Source organism: Pantherophis guttatus, chromosome 4, assembly GCF_059756535.1.
Source record: "Pantherophis guttatus breed Tessera chromosome 4, ASM5975653v1, whole genome shotgun sequence".
In the NCBI taxonomy this organism is placed as follows: domain Eukaryota; kingdom Metazoa; phylum Chordata; class Lepidosauria; order Squamata; family Colubridae; genus Pantherophis; species Pantherophis guttatus.
In genome coordinates, this window is record NC_142066.1 from 123298561 (window position 1) to 123318321 (window position 19761).

Genomic DNA, 19761 nt, shown 5'->3' on the forward strand with positions numbered 1-19761 from the left:
GTGTCTAATCACACTTGACCAAATAAAGTATTTTATTCCATTTTTCCAGATGGGCTTTTAGAAACCTCAGTTGGATTGTACTGTTGATGTACATTTAGTTATTATATTTAACATATTTGTTTTTCTTAGCTACAGATTTTTAAATTACAATTTTTGCTTTTCTGTTACATTCTTGGCACATTTTATAAACTGCCAGCTGCCCACACTCACTACATTGAGAAGGGCATCCTATCAATCATATCAACATGGTGAATATTCACAAACATCTTTACTCATAGTTAAGGCTAAGTTCCTCTTTGATAGAGAACTGCAATTAAGAAGAATGTGAGTGTCATCACTGTAAAAAGAAAAGGCAAGGAATAGGAAGAATACAAGAGCAACTTGAATCAAAATCAGGACCACAGGAGATATGTTTTAAATGCAACTAATTTTTGTGTGATTCCTTATTCAAGGACAAACCGTGTTTAGACTTCAGGAAATTCCAGAGGAAGAACAACATGAGACATAGAAAAGTCTTCTTACTGAATTTTAAAGTATATTTAGATAGTAGCTAAATTGTGGATTGATATTCTTGTGCTCCTCAACTATTAGCTCCACAAGAATAAAGTTTACTCCCAGCTCATGAATAGGTATTGAACTGTAGCCTAAGATCTGCATCCATAGACCTCAGTTCCAATTAGATGTCCATACCACTTCATGGAAAGTTTTATCTTTCAATGAAGTCTTGTGATACTCTATTCCAATATGTGGGCTTTCAGATATTTTCAATTCATTTCATTCAATTCGTTTCATTCATTTCCAACTCCCCAGAGATAATAAAAACTTCATATTATGGCTACAAGAATAAGATAATTCCAAGATGTTACTAAAGGGATGAGACAAAACTTAATACTTGACTGCTCTCTAATGGCCATCTGGATTTCTGAAATTCAAGCCTAATAATCCGCTTGAAGAACAGTAACTGGTTTCCTACACTATCTTTATTTTCCAGAACTGCGTCTTCTTGACATTCTGTTTTTCCCACAGAGTGTAAGTCATTATTACTTACATTTCTTTTAAGCTTTCTGCTCTCTACAGGCTTCCTCCAATTATCCTTTTAAAATTAATATATTTAATATGCTTGAACAATCTGCATTTATATAATGTTAATAGAAATACTACAAATGCTTTGGCAGTTCAACAAGAGCTAAGTTATATGATACATGCCTGAAACTGAATTTTAAATGTAATTCTTTAAAACTTTTATTTTTAAATAAAGAGAAGAACTACAAAGATATCATTTACAATAGTCTAGTACACATTTGTGGTCAGACATTTCATATATCAATGAACAAACAATTAAATGTAAGACCCATATCAGTACCACGGTTAATGTATTACACTGATAAAAACGAATTGCCCCTTCCCAAAAACCACCTAGCATCAAATGTCTTACCATGACTAGCCAACTACACACTATGCTCCCCCATTTATCATTTTAAGTTACACCATTTGTATAAATTCAGTATACTGTGAAAATGCATCTCTCTTTCTTACTGTGTTCATATATTGGACACAAAAAAACCTGATAGTTAATCTTCTGAAAATTATTATGTTAGATAATATCCAACCACCCCTGGTTATCTCTTTTAGAGTTGAGGTAAATCAAGAGATTTAGACATAATCTGTTCTTGGGCTGAAACAGAATCACTATTTATATAGCCAATACTGAAATTAATGGACAACACTGAACTGATTTGCATTTATATCTTAAACGGATACAAAAAATGGAGAGGAGTTGATAGTATAACCTCCAATCATTAAAAATGATGAGTTTTCAATTGTTTTTTGAGGGGGTTTATTTGAGGGGGTTTCTTCCAAACTAATACCAGTATCAGAAACAAAAGCATAATTTCTTTAACATATTTCAAATGAAACACACTGAAGCCAATAAATTAGTCTTTCAAAAAAGGAGGAAGAAATAGATCAAGGAAAGAAATTCTGACAAATGGAATACATTATAAGCAGTGGTGGGCTGCAAATAATTTAACAACAGGTTCTGGGTGGGCATTGCTGGATGGATGTCATGTGACTGAGTGGGTATGGCCAACTCTACTTGGTCACTTGTGTGAGTGGTGCCTGTATGGGATTGGCAGGTTTGGGGAGGGAATCCAGGGTTCTTAAGTGGGGGGAGGCAGGACGAATGAAAGATCCAACTTGTGTGTGTGTGTGCGCGCGCACACACACACACAGTCTTTCTGCAGGGGAAGGGAAGGTTTTATCGGCACAGGAGCATTACTTGGGCACAACTCTCGCTGCCTGTCTCTGCCCATTTATGGCAGAGCAACTTCTCCCTCGCTGGGCGTTAGCCAAGGGGAAGCAGCAAAATCAGTTTTTATTCCTTTGCTAAAGCTGCCATTCCCTTCTTCACACAGGATCGTCCAGCAGCGGAGAGGGAAAAGGTGGCGGCATTTTTGTGTGCTGCTGCTCCTGCTAGCTCCACAGACAATGTAGTGTCCACTGCTGCCCCCTTGTGTGCTCCGGCACACTTAGGCTTCGGCATCACTACCCACCCTCACCACCCCCCTTGCTGCCACAGCATCATTACCTTTAGGGAACTGCCTCAAAGTTTGCCTGGCAAGAGAAAAGGCAGCCAGTGTGCTGCCGCTGCCTTCTGGACTGGCCTTAGAAAAGCCCTCACAATTGGGACTCCCTTTCTTCCAGCACTCATGCGAGGAACTCTGGAGCTTAGTGGCAGCATATTGCACATCTTAACAAGCCTGCCGGTAACCTCAGTGTGCCTTTCCTCCCCATGGCTCTAATTCTTAAAAATTTTGGGTTCTCACACGAGTGCTGGGAGAAAGGGAGTCTGATTGTGAGGGCAGGCTTTTCCAAGGCCGGTCCTAGAAAGAGACAGAGATCAGTACGCCTTTCTTCCCAGTGGCTCTAATGCTTAAAAATTTTGGGGGGAGGGGGTTGTGCTAGAGGAATGGGTGCCTGGAGCAAGAGGAGAGCATGGGCTGACTGGGTAGGGAAGTAGTACTGGACTTCCAGCACTTGTGGGGGGAACCCAGGCTTGGAGCAGCAGCAACGGTTTGGAGCTTGTTAAGGAGGGCTGCTGTACCCAGCCATGCATTTTCCAGCCCAGGCTGCTTGAAGTGAAAAGCATGCAATAGGCTGCCACTCCCGGGTTCCCCGCACAAGTGCTGAAAAAAATTGGCCGATAGTCAACTGCAGCCAGAGCTGGCCTTGAAGCAGCAGCAGATGGACTTCAGGATGCACAATCTATCCCTCAAGCTCCCAATGCCCAAACCAGCAAGCTGGAAGAGAGGGGAAGGCAGGCAAGCATGGCGGGGCCAACGTAGGAGGTAGTTAAGCGAGAAGTGAAGGAAGACTCACAAGGCAGAGATCAGCTAGGCTGCATGGTCGAGGCAAGTGAGGGAAACAGAGAGCAGCAGCAGCTCTGCTGGGGGTGTGAATCTAGTAATCGCCCAAGGCAGATGAGGTGTGATAAGGAGTGAAAGGGAGGGGAGGGGAGGGGCCAGGCTGTGGTGGCATTTGCCGGTTCGGTGAACTGCACATAATCTTAAGTACCGGTTTGCCCAAACTGGTGTGAACCGGCCCAACTCTGTTTATAAGTTCAAATAAATCCTTCCTTAAATAAAAGTAACACTAACCCATTGAGAGAAGAATAACATGACTAATTCTATTGGATTACTACATTCCTACAGAATTCATATTCTGTTTAGTTATACAATTGACAACAAGCACTTCAGACTAGTTCCTTCAAAGAACACTAGAAAATAGGATGAAAAGCAGTTCTAGATCTGTTTTCTCATCTCAAAGGCACACGCCCCCAATTAACATGGAGAGTAGACAGATCAGTGGAGAATTCAGCTTTTTAAAACTACAGAGAAAAAAAAGTCCCTGAAAACATTTCCAGGTCAAAGAAATGCACTAGGATTTGCACGTGGATCTTTCTGATTCCGGTATCTGTAAGTCAGCCACACTCCTAAGATCTGAAGGAAGAAAAGAAAGAAAGCATCTGCTAAAACTTCATAATATATTGCAATATCTTTCAGCAGTCCATCACTTCATTTATAAACATTCTCTATACCCAATGCTTCTGACTCATCATATATTCATATATGAAGGAATAATATCTATGAGTAAATAATATACGAATTTTCATCTTTAGAATAACCTATGAAATTGAACTTTTATTTTTCCTGATATTCCTGAACTTGGAGTAACTTGGGATATCATTTTATACATAGAACAAAATTTTTATTATACTTTATCTTTCTATGTGTACATATCTTTATGTATTTTATTTCATCAATACAGGTAGTCCTTATGTAATGACTGTTCATAACTATTCAAAGTTACAACAGTGCTGAACAAGGATACTTATGATCAGTCCTCAATGTTGCACATATTGTAATGTTACCACAATTACATAATTGCAGTTTGAGTTCTTGGCAATCACTAGGCAATTATGGGAGGAGTAGCATCCTGCAGTCATGTGATTGCCATTTTGCAACATTCATAGTTATTTTCTGAGAAGCAAAGTGTTGCGCTTCACACTTAATAACCTGTGGTAATTTGCTTAACAACCACAGCTTGAACTGACAAACCACCATCATAAATCAGGCATGGTCATGTGGTTTTTCCCATCTCACAACTGTATTGCTTAATGACGGAATTCCAATTGCAGCTAGTAAGTGAGGACTACCTGTTATAAAAACAAGACTGCATCATTTTATCTTTGCATTTTTGCTTTTTTCTAACAAAAGGTTTTGTTTAAAAATTGATTCAGAAAAAGTTATTTGGAGCTCACTGCTGTTCATTGAAGTTCACTGAAGTTCACTGAAGTTGCTTTTTAGATTTCTGCACAAAAGACAGACTTTTATTTTATATATATATATATGCACACACACTATTTTTTTTCAAGATGATGAGGAGATATGAAAAAAGACATGGTTACTTTAAGGCACTTTTTCCTGATTATTTTGGAAGTGTACACAGTCCTTGAAAATAAAATGGGCTGTTTGTGTAATTACCAGGAATAAGCTATAACTGACAATGCTACAATGTATGCTACCTGTACATAAATAATAAACAGTTAATTCAATGACATTCACTCCTTTAAGTAACTGCATAGGATATTAACTTTACCTGACATTGAGATAATTTGTATATTATCTTGCTAAGAAATAAAAATATTTTTACTTTTATAGTAGAGAACAATGCTTCTCCATATCAACTATAATATCTTTATAGAAAAAAATTATATTGGAAAGTTCTCCAAATCACACAAACATACACAAAGGTTTAGACTGATTTTGCACTTACCTCTGTGAAACTAAAGAAGAGACCAATGCCTCCTACAAATCTCAAGACCATTCCAGAATATTCCTTAATTATAGGTGCACAGGGTTTACAGGTCTGTGTTTCAAAACATTCCTGCAATCATTATTTCAATTCATTATTAGGATGTTATCTATAGCTACATGTACAGATATATATGCTATTTAAAATAACTGTAGCCCTCCCTACATAATATAACACTGGGCAGCTAACAATAATCAAACCAACATATTACAAATACTCACTCCTACCAAATTAAAGACCATCACAGCTTAACCAGGTGATACTAAAAAAAAAAAACTTGTACTAATTGTCCATAGTTTGGTTTCATGTTACATCCGGGCTCATAGTCTAGGAGAAGAGTCAAGAGAAAAGGGGCCATCTAGGTCTCAAGGGAGAGCCTGTTCTGAAAAGCAGGCACCTCAACAGATAAAGCATTCCCCCAAGGTTATGCCAAAAGACACTGCTGACAAAGGTTGGGCCTTCTGTTCATCCATCAGATTTGGTGGCACTGGTAGATGCCCTTGTCAAAAGACAGTCTTGCAAATTTATTTATTTAAATTATTTGCAAATAAGCTGACCTGTGCCATGAAGTCTTTGGATTGCACCTGAGAGAGAAGTGTTAGTGCAGCACCACAATGGTGTAACATGGGCAAATCTCAGAGCATTCAGAATTATGAACAGGCTGCATTCTGGACCAGTTGAAACTTCCAAGTAGTCAACAAGGGTAGTGCCATGGAGCAGTAGTTGAATTAGAAGTGTCTAAGACATGAATAAGTTCAGCAGGCCCTCCCAGTTAAGAAACAGATGCAATTTCCAAATTGCATACCAACATTGTCCAGGTAAGTGCTACTACACTTCAACATCTTATTGTAAGAAAATACATAATAAATAATTAATACATAATTTCACTTGTGGCCTATCAGATTTGCTTTTTGTCTTATTAACATTTTGTCTTAGCAACACTCTAAGTATCTCTTATATTGTTTCATCTTCCAGAACTCATGAATGAACCAGGGGTTTTTTAAAAAGGTCCCAACAATCAGCTGTGACAATCAGCTGTGCCACGCAATCTTCAGAACCTTTTTTTTACCTTTTAAAGCATTTTTTTACTACCTATTCGGGGTCTGTTTTTGGTCCCAGGAGGCTTCCCTGAAGCCTGCTACGCCAAAAATGGGCGGGGGGGGTCTGTGAAAGAAGAAAGAAAGAAAGAAAGAAAGAAAGAAAGAAAGAAAGGAAGGAAGGAAGGAAGGAAGAAAGGAAGGAAGAAAGAAAGAGAAAAAGGAGGGAGGGAGGGAGGGAAAAAGTAGAGAAAGGACGGACCACAACCCTAGACGCAGCTTCAGAGGATACCTTGAAAGAAATTGTTAAAGTGATTTTCTGTCTTATAACCCCCCGTCAAAAGCCACAACCACCCAGTCACATGACCCCACCAAGCCATGTCCCACCAAGCCACGTCTTACAGAACCGGTAGGAAAATCCAGATCCCTGCAGGACCATGGCAAGGAATAAATTAATATCATCCAACCACATTGTCACCTTACCAAGATGAAAAGCATATCTAGGGATGTGACTTCTTCTGTCAAATGGACCCCCAATAAGCTATACTAAGTTCAGGACTGCCATAGTGCTCATGAATTCTGTTTCTTGGACAGATCTTGAAACAAGAAGATTTGGATGCAACTTTTCAAATTAATGTATTTTTTCCAAAAAATCTATAACTGTATATATTGTAATCAAATGCAAGGAATGGATTATGGATTTCAAAGACAGAACATTACACATCCAAGACAGACAAGCAAAGTAAATATATGGTAACGAAGTTCTTCTAAAACAGAACATAAAAAAGGTCAACTTACAGCAGAACAAGAGGTATCATCACTGACATTATGGAAGCCACAACAGTTTAGATTCCGCTGAATATCCTGCCTTGCATTGTTTGTGTTGTTCCACCCAACCTCTAGAAGTTTGCTCTATAAACACAAGGAAATTATGTAGTAGCCAAGAACCAAACTTTGCTGTTAGTTTGATATAAACTTCTGCATAAAGACTCTGGTTTGCTGATTATATCTGAACCGCCAATGCAAACAAAATCATTTTCCAGTATTTTAATTATTAATTTCATTTTCTTATTTTGCTCATAGTTTTAAAGCTTTCACTGTCTTGAATTTGTTTGTCATTAGTGGTTAGTATCAGTATTTTTTTCGTATGTAAAAACTTCCACCGTTTCTTAATATTTATAATATTTTAGATTGCAGAATGCATCTTAGATGCATTCTGCAATCTTCCTCTCTCCCATTTTTGCTTGTTCACAAAAAAGTGCTTACATTGCTGTTGCTTCATTTCTTTTGCCATATAGGGGGAAATGAGGGGAAATATCTGCATTTTGGTTCCTGTTTGCTCATAGGCTTATTTTAAATCAGAGTTTTTCAAATGTGGGAACTTTAAGGTGTATGGACTTCAGCTCTCATAATTCTTTAGCCAGCATGCTGGTTTACACCCACCCATAAACTATGGATTTGAAGAGACTGGGATTACCTTAAATGTGTTAAAAGATGCTATTCAAAAGTCTGTGTAACCTGCAGCTAAATTAAAGTTGTTTGTATATCTATTTAACTGATATTTCTGTAACATTAAGGTGAAAAGACTTCAAGCAACAGATAATTGATTTCTCTATTTTGTTATTTGTCCTTTTCCTTTTGTTTTATTTTTGGCTAACTGAATCAACCAAGGTTTCACAAAATGGATTAACAGTAGTAGTACTTAATGTTACAGTATTTATGAGAGAGGGGATCAGTTCCAGGACTAACCTTCTCATTTATTATTTTTTATCAGGAAAAAAAAATTAAGAAGAAAAGAATAAGTTAACTCCAACTTGAACAGCAGTATACTGCTAGATTCTAGACTTCAACCATGACTGTCAACAACCAGCTTCAATGGAGCCAATCCATAAAATGTATCATGAATTTTTATAGCAGTATTGCTATAGAACTTTTTTTGTTTCAGCCCTTCAGCCAGCAATTTCTTTTCTAGAATGTCTCGAGTTGTTACAAGTTCTATCTTTTATATATACAGTAAGAGTCTTTACAGTCTTTGGTCTTTTTTTTTTAGCATAAATCCTTCTTACCCTTTTTTAGCTTTGAAATACTTCTGGGCCTAAGTATCTTGAACTGGGAATCGGAGTTAAAATTGCTGGATAACCATTTACAGCACTATTGTCTTAACCTAATGAAATATACACCGTATCCTCTGTCTTCTCTTCAACTGAGGCTTAACTGCTGTGTTTTCTCCATCTACTGGGGGAACACATACTACATTTTGTAACTGTTACTTTTTTTAATTAACAAGCAAATGTTCTTCAGTGGGCCCATCACAATTTTGACTATGAATATCTTCTTTATGATCCTACTGATAAATATAATGGCTCTTTGATAATAATAATGCCTCAACATTTTGACATTACAAATCAATAAATAAAACCCTGTTTGGGACTGCTTGCATACATACTTCAATAATTTTTAGGTCCTAGGTTAGGACTTGCATTATTAAATTTTCACCAGTCTTTTATTGTGGATCTAATTGTATCCACATAATAATATATTTTAAATAAAGATATCATAAGAAATGTCTTACCTGCTGTTCTTTATTCAATGTCAGACAAGCACATGAGACGGAGAACTGTATAACAAACACTAGCAAGAGTATAATCATATACTGAAATAGTTTAGTTAAAGTCATCAAAACCACATTTGCAGAAATAAATACACATCTGTTTGTTTGTTTGTTTGTTTGATCATTCATTCATTTTATTTGTTTGTTTGACTTGTATGCCACCCAACTCAACCAAGTGATTCTGGGCAGCATGCCACACATACACATAGATAAAATGTAGATACAAATTTAAAAGGCTAAGCTAATTTGATCTGATTCAAAGGAAGCCCAATTGAATAGAGAGATTACATGATGGAGCACATTTTGGATTATGATTATGCCAAAATTTCCACTTGTTCCATCAACCAATGGGATATTGGTTGTCATGTCAGCTACCTGCAATCCCGCAGCATTTTATATGCAGCCTCCAAATCATTTCAGCTTTGTTGCAGTTGCTATTTTTCAACCTGACTCTGGGCCTTCTTCTTGAATCATCAGCTCCTTCTTTGCCTTACACCCCTTGAATAATCCTAATTAGATTATTTCTTAATGTAACAATTGAAATACCTGAATTTGCATGTAAAATAAAAGTGAGGCATGCTATACTCACATATAGTAAGAGGAGATGTTGTTAGAATTTGCTGGAATGTGAAGTAATTTTAGCTGCCGTGTAGTAAACATCTGGCACCTTTTGTACAAGCTTTCCTTCTGAACTTCTGGTAAAGGTAAAGATCTCCCTGTCAGTCGTGTCCAACTCTAGGGCATGATGCTCATTTCCATTTCTTGCCTGAGGGAGCCAGCATTGTCCAAGGACAATTTCCATGGTCATGTGGCTAGTATGGCTATATGCCAAAGGTGCATGGAATGCTGTTACCTTCCCACCTTTCCAATAAGTGGTACCTATTAAATTACTTGCATTTGCATGCTTTCGAACTGCTAGATGGGCAGGAGCTGGGGCAAGTAATGGGGGCTCACCCATTGCACAGATCTTGAGTCTCATTCTTGGACTGTCTGTTCTCCAACCAACAAGCTCAGTGTCTTTAACCACTGAATCATTGTACCTCTTTCTGAACTTAATGTAGTTTAATTTGCATAAAATATTCTGCAGTCAAAAAATAACATAAGATACATGAATATTTACACACTGATCTATCTCCTCTTTTCCTTACAGGTAACCCTCACTTTACAACAATTTGTTAATGTTGGTACAAAATTGCAATAGCCTTGAAAAAAGTGATTTATAACGAGTACTTATGACTGTTGTACACAAACACGCCTATAGTCACATGGTTGCAATTTGGGAACTTGGCAACTGGCTCACATTTATGACTGGCTGCTGCTTCTTGAGGTCACATGATTGCAATCTGCAACCTTTCCAAACAGTTTCCAACAATATCAATTAGAGAAAACATGTTTATACCCCAACTTACTATGGATTACGATGGTTCCAATTGTGGTCATATGTCAAATACTATCTGTTATTTAAGATTCATGGACAAGTTAGGTATTAAAAAATTAAAAAGATCATAGGTCCACATGATCTTTCTTATGCCGGAGTTTTAAATCATCCATATATGTTTTAAAAACTACTGTTTGCCTCCAAGAGATGTATTAAAAAACAAAAACAATTGTGTAACCTAATACAATAATGTTATAGTGAGCAGTGAGCACTTTTTCCACTTTTATCTTTAAAAAAAGATTTAGTGTCTAAGACTATCTAAAGTCAATGCTTCTTTTCCATTAAATTGACCAGTATTTTATTTATTTATGTATTAGCAATTCAACTCCAGTGGCCTCTTATTAATTGGCTTTCCAAATAGTTAAAAAAAATCAAAATCAAACCTTTATTATTAATGCACAACATGTTTACAATGAAATTGAATAGTTTTCTCTCTGGAAACTCTGGGAGCTCAATAAACAAACAAACTCAAGATTTAATCTGCAGCCATTTGAAAGAAACCAGTTATACCACTGGAGAAAGATGTTACTATCTAACTTTTAGTGTCGTAACAAGATAGAAATTTTTTTTTTTAAAGTTTTATTTTCCTGTACTTTAGATGATTTCAACAAAATACTGCCTTCAATTTAATTAACCTGCAATGAAGTAGAAGAAACTGTGAAGGTGTTATTCAAAGGAGCTACAGAGAAATAGGCGAAATATGTTAGATTACTTTCAAGTCAAAGGATACGAAGAAAAGCAAGACCTGATGGTGTTTGATGGCCCCAATCAGTCCCACCAGAGCAATCAGGAACAGAAAGATTCCAACTGCCACTGCTACTCCAACGACCCGGAAACTGGAGATGAGGCCAAAGCCAATGCCCCAAGCTGCAATTCCAATCAGCAACAGGCTGACCAACTGTTACAAAAGAGAAAAAGTGAAGAAAAGTTTTGTTCATATGTTAGAGCAATGTAGCATTCCTTCCCTAGCCAAGTGAAAGGTGAACATATCCAAATCAGTACAATAATCTTGGTCCAAGATTTCTCACAAACATTTCTCCTGGGTATAAAATATATTCACAATAACTTAAAGAGTTAAATCTAGTTTAATTTTCATGATCTTAAAAATCTCCTATTTGATGTGGTACTTTAACTCTCTAAAATGCTTATGGCAGTTTTAAAATTATGCAAAGTTCCTTTTGGAAACCAAAGACAATCATAAAGGAAATCAGCAAATGCAGGTAGGAAGTTGTTGTTCATTAATTTTATTAATAATAATGCTATATTTAATTGTACATTATGCATTTAAAAAAACATTGTAATATACATGTTCATGTTCACGAGTTTGATGAGTTTATAGCTTTTTAAAAAAAATCAGAAGAAAAAAATCAAAGGAAAGAACTCTCTCATGTTGTTTTCCACATGTTATGGATAACAGTATGGAAGTGGTTTGTCATTATTTTCCTTTCTGAAATATTTCCAGAATATTTTTAATGCCCTGTCTAGCTTAGAGTTTTGCAGTTTTCTGGCAATCTCCCATGTGCTCATCTGGTTTGACCTGATTAGTTGCTTTTTTTTTTCTTAAGATCATCCAATGTCAGCTAATTTCTGCCATCTAGTTCATAATTTTGAATTAATCTTTGTAACAGCAGCTCTTAATCAACCTTTGAAAAACATGCAAAAAAACATGTATCCTTAATTAATAAAAAATATTCTGACATCTATGAACAACGGAAAGTTAATGCTTTAATCCACAACATTAAAGCCACACTAGAAATTAAATGGAAATTTGGCTTCACAAAGAACATCAGAAATCTCACACTCTTTTGGCAGATGGCAGGCAATAAATATATATACCACTTGAGATAGAGGAAGTGATTAACCTGTGTCATTTGTATAATGTCATGTTAACATTTTTGAATGGAATACAGCAGTGGTGGGTTGCCCCCGGTTCGGACCTGTTTGCAAGAACCAGTAGTAAAACTGGCTGGAGGCTCCGCCCACTGATCCGAACATCATAGGTGCACACGCGTGAGCGAAGTGAGCGCGTGCACACAGGCGCGATGCAAACCGGTAGTAAAGATAAGAAGAACCCACCCCTGGAATACAGGTAATCCTGGTTTAGTGAGTGCAATTATAACACTCACAACAAAATAACTTAAATTTAACTTAAACCTAAATCCTCACATTTATGACCTACGCAGGTCATAATTTATAAAGCAAATGAAAGTTAAAGTATGACCACAAGCACAGTTGTGATTTCATTTAGCTTTGCTTAACAACCAAGTTGCTGGTACCAACTGTAGTCACTAAACCAGGACTACTTATAAAGGTTTTTACTTTTGCCCAGCCTTTAAATAAAATTAAGTTAAAGTCTGAATAGCACTTTTTCTCCCTAGCACCACATTTCAAAATTGACAGGTTTGGCACAAAGAAATATTTGACAAGCTATGTTTTAAGTGGAGGAAATCACTTTTTAAATGCAGGAAACCCCACCTTTCCTGTTTCTGTAAAAAAGAAAAGTACTGAAAAACAGAGCTATTGTAATATAGAATAGCACCTACAATCAAGTGCCATTCAGAAAATATCAGAAATAAAAACCAAAAGTATGTTGGCCATACTGTCAGGAAAGCTGCAATCCTAATACATGTGGAGACTACCAGATTGGGCAACTTTTTGACCTCTAGGTGACACAAAGCTTCCCAAAACAATGCTTCTATTCTATTCGGTATAAATGCTAAATGGTTAGTCCACTTGTGTGCACAAGTGGTTTAAACAACTATGCAGATATCACCTGCTTCCAAGAAGCTGGTAAATTTAAGCAATATTCAGTAATGCTTTATTGTGACTGATCCAGAAAAAAAGGACACAAACTTTCTCATAAATATTTGGCTTTTTGATTGTACACTTTCAACAATCCCAGGATTATGTGATGTTTACAAACAGCCAAATGGGATGAATTTGATATATCAACCCAACCACTATGTCTTCTCTAGTGCTAGCAGTCCCAGTCCCAAAAATTGTTGCAATATCCATGTTTTGAATAGTTTTCAAATTTTGCCTTAATCCCGTTGGTAGATTTATAGTGATACATGTACAGTATTACTTCCATTTTTACTTTTCTATTGTAGTTTTATTAGTCTAATTTATGTACAATTCAAACTGTTGAAATGTATTCAATGAATTCATAATCCTGACCAGGAAAAAATCTTTGATAAGATGTAAAAAGCAAGAAAGCAATTCAGTAACAGTTTAAACTCATTTACAAGTAGCTATAGGCTGTAAAAACTCAAGCACAAGATGTCAATAACAAATATTTATTTTAAAAGTTGACTTGCTGGACCATTACAGAGGAATGTGATAACACTGCTGCACAATACTGCAATTATAATAAAAGATAAGGTATACATTATGCAAATTAAAACACTCATTCTCAAACTCTGGAATTCTATCCAATGTAAATATTTAGTTTCAACAGGATCCAGTAATTGTTTGCAAGCCCCAGTAGTTGTTTGCAAGCCCCAGTAACTTTCATCACTGTAATTCCTTGTCGTCTTGCCAGCTTAATCTGGTTTCCCAGGTTCTATGGTTTTTAAATGTAAGAATATGAAGGCCTATATTGAAACTAACCTGGAACACAGGCTTTGAGTAAGTTAAACCGTCAACCAAACAGCCATTATTCAGCATCCAGGATGCTTCACGTATGATGTGGCAAGATACATACTTTTCCATTACTTCCTTATCTGGGACCTAAATCACATGATTTGACTAGACATGATGGTTTTTCATCTATGTGCTGATGTCAGAGGTTGCAATGCTTTCTGATTTACTGCATGACTTAACTTTCTATTTTTAAAAGCTTAATAATTTAATGCAAAGTTAAAGTATAGTAACCACATTTCTAATGTTTGAAAATGAGAATTCTAACTTTTTAAAGTTAATTTAAGACAAAAAACGAAATAAGATTGCAATAGCTGTTTCTTGGGATAATCTGTAGTTCAAAAGTCATGGATCACGTGATATCACGTAGAACATGATCCTGAAAAGTCCTGTTCCATTTCAGACTGCTCCAATGTCAAAACAAATTAACTTTAGTCTTACCAAAGTGGCTGTCCATGGAAAGGGACTGAGGCTGGAAAGGGATTTCCTGATGTCAGAATTTACTGCTCTTAAAGTTTCACACGCATCCAGAATAGATTATGAATGTTGCTAGAACAAATCTATCTAGAAGTTTACCTTAATCTACAATCTGGGTTTCTGTGATACTCATCCAGCTGCTTCCAAGAAAAACTACAGATATAACAAGGCAAAGTAGTAGTAGTAAATAAAGTAGTCAAAATAATTAGTAGTAAATAAACAATGTTTAGATATTTATTAAATGGGTTCATTCAAGACCCTATATCAAAATGTAGAGCGTAGATTCATCCATTTGCTTGTAAATCATGATTCAGGAACTAATGTAGAGATGTGCATGCTAAGAGTAACATGTGGCCTGACCATACTGTACCAAAATTATGCTTCCCAGTAGTAATTAAAATTAACTATAATTAATATTAGCTGAGTACCTGTATTCTGCTACGAAATTATGTGATCGGGCCTGATAAATCGACACTTACAGCTTGAAAATTAATGAATAGTTACGATTGGCCTCCACTCTCCCCTTCTCTCCCTCAGTCTTTCCCCATAGAAGCCTATCCTATCCCCCTTCTCTTCCTCAGCCTAGCCCCACAGGAGCCTCCCCTATCCTACCCCTTGAGTCCCTCAGCCTTATCCCACAGAAACGTCTCCTATCCTATCTCCTCCTCTCCCTCAGGCTTGCCCCACAGAAGCCTCCCTTATCCTATCCCCTTCTCTCCCTCAGCCTTGCCCCACAGAAGCCTCCCCTATCTTATCCCCTCTCCCTCAGCCTCTGTGCAGCAAGAGGCTTTGCTCCACAGAAATATCTCCTATACTTTGCCCCACAGAAATATCTCCTATACTATACCTCTTCTCTCCCTCAGGCTTGCCCTACAGAATTCTCACCTTTCCTATCCCTTCTCTGCCTCAAGCTTGAGGCAGAAGCCACAGAAGCCTATCCTATTCTATCTCCTGCTTGCTTCTGTGAAAGTAAAACTGAAACTAAAACTCCTCTGCTTGTGTTTTGCATTTGGAACAGATTTCTTTTCAGGTTGGGAGGGGGATTAGAACTCCTTAGGATCAGAGCATGTTAATAATAATAATATAGGAAATACTAATGCTCTGATGGTCATTTCCAAAAATCCTTTCTAATGAGCACCTAGAAGCCAAGAGGAACATACGTGGTAAATTTCAAGTTTGTAGGTTTTACTGTTCTGAAGATTTTGTGATGATGGGTGAGTGGCATTTTGCTTTTAAATATATAGATGATTCCTTATGTGTTTAATAATTGGGTAACAACTTTTGAAGAAATTTGAGGCATACCCAAGGTTTTTGGATGCAGTTGCTCAGGGACTTCAGTTGTGTACATTTGACTTAACAGGACATGATTTATTTAGGAAAGTGCTTAAGCAAATCTTTGAGCACATTGTGTCAATTTTTTAATAACTTCCCAATGTAAAGTATTAAAACATGGAAAAAGTAGTTCCTCTATCCCTGCTTAAAAATGTGTGAAAAGTTTTTGAGCAGTTAAATCTACAAAAACAAAGAATGTTATCCTATAAGATACTGTGTTTCTCTGAAAATAAGACCCTTTCTTATATTTTTTTGAAATCTGAAATAAGCGCTTGGCCTTATTGCCATACACTCAAAAGCCCATTTGGGCTTATTATCAGGGGATGTCTTATTTTAGGGAAAACAGGGCAGGGGTGAAATCCTAATTTTTTTACTACCAAGTTCTGTGGGCGTGGTGTGGTGGGCGTGATATGGCTTGGTGGGTGTGGCATGGGAAGGATACTGCAAAATCTCCACCCCACTCTGGGGCCAGCCAGAGGTGGTATTTGCCTGTTCTCCGAACTACTCAAAATTTCTCCTACTAGTTCTCCAGAACCTGTCAGAACTTGCTGGATTTCACCCCTGTAATGGGGTAACATAGTTAGAAATCCCAAATCCCTCTGAATATTGTTGAATTCCAGCTTCCATCAGTCTCAGCCTATAACCAGGAACCAGTTGCAATTTCATATCATGGTCAGAATGGCTTAATAGCGAGGTGGACAGAGAATAAATTTAATAATAAACAAGCAAACAAAACAAATGATGTCCTCTCTAGTCTCAGCCTCAATTCTGCAATCTTTGTTATTTGACCTCCTATTTCAACAAGCTTCAGTTGTAGGACTTTGTGGCTCCCTACTCAGTGATAGTTTATTTCCAAGTGCAAATGCACAGATGGAAGTCCAGGTTTTATAGAGTTATAGAACCTAAAATAATTTTTTTTTTGGATTATTACTCCACAATTTAAACAAATGTCATTTAGAGTTAGCACGGACATGAGGGGGTTGGATATAAAAAACCAAAAGGCTCAAACTTTTTACAGATGAAAAGTAATAATTATTTCAGCTAATTAGTCTTACTAGCCAAATTATCTAGTTTTGTTTTTCTACAGGCAATAATCCGCCTCTATGGCTAACTAATACCGAATTGGAAGACGTTCCACAGGTGAAGATTTCCCCACCGTTGGATTTCTGTCAGGAAAGGAAGAAAGACTAAACGACCGCCTCTGGGCAGTTCCTCGAGACAGACAATCCTGCTGGACGAAGTGATATGTCACCCTAAAGTACAAATCAGTGGAGCTCCCAGCGCGTAATCTGGGGTTTAACAGAACAGCCCGTTGCCTAGGCGCCGAAGAAAGCCTGCAGGAAAGGGGCTTCTAGCAGATTCGAGTTCCCGCAGTCCCTCGTGGAGGTTCTTTCTCACCGCGGCAGGTGCATCGCCTTTGCCAATGGGCTACAGCAGCGTGCGAGAAGCGTTTTTAGCGGAGGCGACTCTCTCCGGGATATCTGGCGGTCACTACTGCTTCTTACTCTCTGCGGACTATGAGGTTCCCACAGGCCTGCCGTGGTGCTTTTTCGCTCAGCAGGAAGAAAAGAGCAGCCACTTCGGGGCGGCGGCAAGAAGATCTCCCACGCCCGCCCCCCCCCCCCCACTGCAGGAAGCTTCCATTCAGTTGCCACCTGGTTCGAGAATGCGGGCGGCGGCTGGACTTACCGTGTAAAGCAGGTTGAGCGCGCAGAGGCAATTCTTAGAACAAGAGAAGCCGCCGCAAACCATTGTGCCCCTGCGGTTGTGGCTGCTGCCGCAGCGTCCCCTGATCTGGATAATTCCCCTCTTCCTTCAAGGGAGGGAAAACAAACCTTTGCCTCCCTTGCTAGAAGTATAAAAAGGGAGGTAGAACCAGAATGACCACGGCGGCACTGCACGAACAGCAGTCACAAAACCCCGTTTTCCCAGCTAGCTGCCAGCGCCAGCTCAGAAACGTCCGGGGGGTGGGGGAGGCCCGCAGGCAGCCAAGGCCCTCATTGGCTGATCTTCGGAGACAAAGGTAAAAATATGCAAATGCACCCGGCCCGGCGACTTGGTTTTGAACGAAGTCGTGGAAGAGTTTGCGGCGATTAGCACTTTCCCGTTGTAGTTTACAATATTTTATGTTAGCATTTAGAGCAAGATTGCTGGAGAGACATTGGTTACCCTGAAAGCAAAATTCTCACTGAAGTAGTTCCATGCATGCCTAAGATTTGGTTGATTTTGAGTTACAGTAAATTTAGTACAGCTCTTTGCCTTCCGCATGAGTTGAACACTATTATTCATTATTTCTTTCCTATGTCTAAGATTGATAGGTATTGTAGACCAATATGTCTTTGAAGTATTTGTTTGGAAAAGTCTGGCTTCTAATGCAATGCATATATTTGGAGACTATAATGAATTCCCTACATGTATGTTCATATATTGGGTATATATATATTTTAAATTGCTTTTTCAATTCCATGACAAACTAAAAGAACAACAATAAATAATATATAATAAAAAGAAATATATAATAAAAAGAAATAATAAAAAGAAAATAAACAAAAGAAAAAGAAAATCCCAATAAAAGAGATCTTAAATAACAACCAAATAAATCTTAACTATACGAAGGAGATTCCCATGATGATGCCAGTAGAAAGTCTGCTCATACACAGAAAGTATAAGCATATCTTTCATCTAAGGTTTCAGGTGAAGTATACTAGCTGTTATCTACACTTGATAAGTCCAATATTTCCTCGTGCTTTGATAGATTTCCAATTTGGGAATATAATTTTATACTCACTTTCCCCAATATCCTATTTATAATCGTATGGATTAACAGAGACATTGTGGAAAGAATAGACCCGAAGCATGTAGGTTAAAAGACTGTTCTAGCACATTGTACTTTTACTGGTTGGAAACCCAGCCCTCACTAGACATCATCTATGGAGTCCATTAGAGAGAAAATAATATTTTATTGAAAGTTTTGTGTATGTGCTAAAGACAGAGACATTAGGACGAAGAATAAGGCAACCCAATGGTTATCTGATTTTGTGTGTGTGTTCCATGTAGTGAATTACATTTTTATTGGATTATTATATATTTGCCTTGAACTGAAAAGCCACATGCTTATCTTTTTTTAAAAGAAGTATCATGGTAATATATGCAGAAAAATAGAGAGCTTTTTCAGAAATAACATCTCCAGGTCACTGGAATTTCCTTTCAAGATAATAAAGATTTCAACTTGTAAAACATCTGTGTGATTCTATCTAGATGTTTATCTAGTTAAACAACAATTCTATTTAAATTCTGTGCATCAAAAAATCTGGAGTATCAAGGATTATGTAACAATATATCTCAACATCTGTGACTCTTAGCAAAAAGACTGTGATGCAAAAATAGATAAGGGAAAAAGACATGCATGTAAAATCAGACATTTATAGGAAGAATAGGTTATATTTTTCTTCTGTCATTCTAGAATCTGGCTTTATTCATTTAATTTGAATGATGAGATATTCAGAAAGAGTTAAAGGAAGAGCTAATTCAGACAGCTAATGACTGAATATTTTCTGTATGACTTAAGTATGAAACAAGTACATTAAGTTATCCAAGTAGCCCTCATTTTAGGACTACTTGTTTGACACTTGTTGCAATGGCACACACACAAAAAAGCAATTTAGACCAGTTCTTGCAGTTACAACTTCCAATTACAACTGACCCTGCACCTACATGCTCAAAATTTGGGTGTCTGGCAACTGGCATGTAATTTACAATGTGCTTCTAGTATCCCAGGGTCAAATGATCATCATTTTATGACCTTCCCTGGGGGATTCTGAAAAGTACAGCCAATGAGTAAAACTGGATTTGCT

The 19761-nt window shown here is 37.4% G+C and overlaps 1 protein-coding gene across 1 annotated transcript; it reads right to left on the reverse strand.

Annotated features, from left to right (window-relative positions):
- Positions 1–1217: 1217 nt before the first annotated feature.
- TSPAN13 (tetraspanin 13) lies at positions 1218–17869 on the reverse strand. The gene is made up of 6 exons (XM_034402639.3): positions 17597–17869; positions 11190–11357; positions 8983–9063; positions 7209–7322; positions 5335–5445; positions 1218–3998 (listed from the first exon to the last, which is right to left on the reverse strand). The coding sequence occupies exons 1-6, from the start codon at positions 17657–17659 to the stop codon at positions 3924–3926; spliced, it is 612 nt and encodes a 203-aa protein (XP_034258530.1). The 5' UTR covers positions 17660–17869; the 3' UTR covers positions 1218–3923.
- Between the last annotated feature and the right edge of the window lie 1892 nt (positions 17870–19761).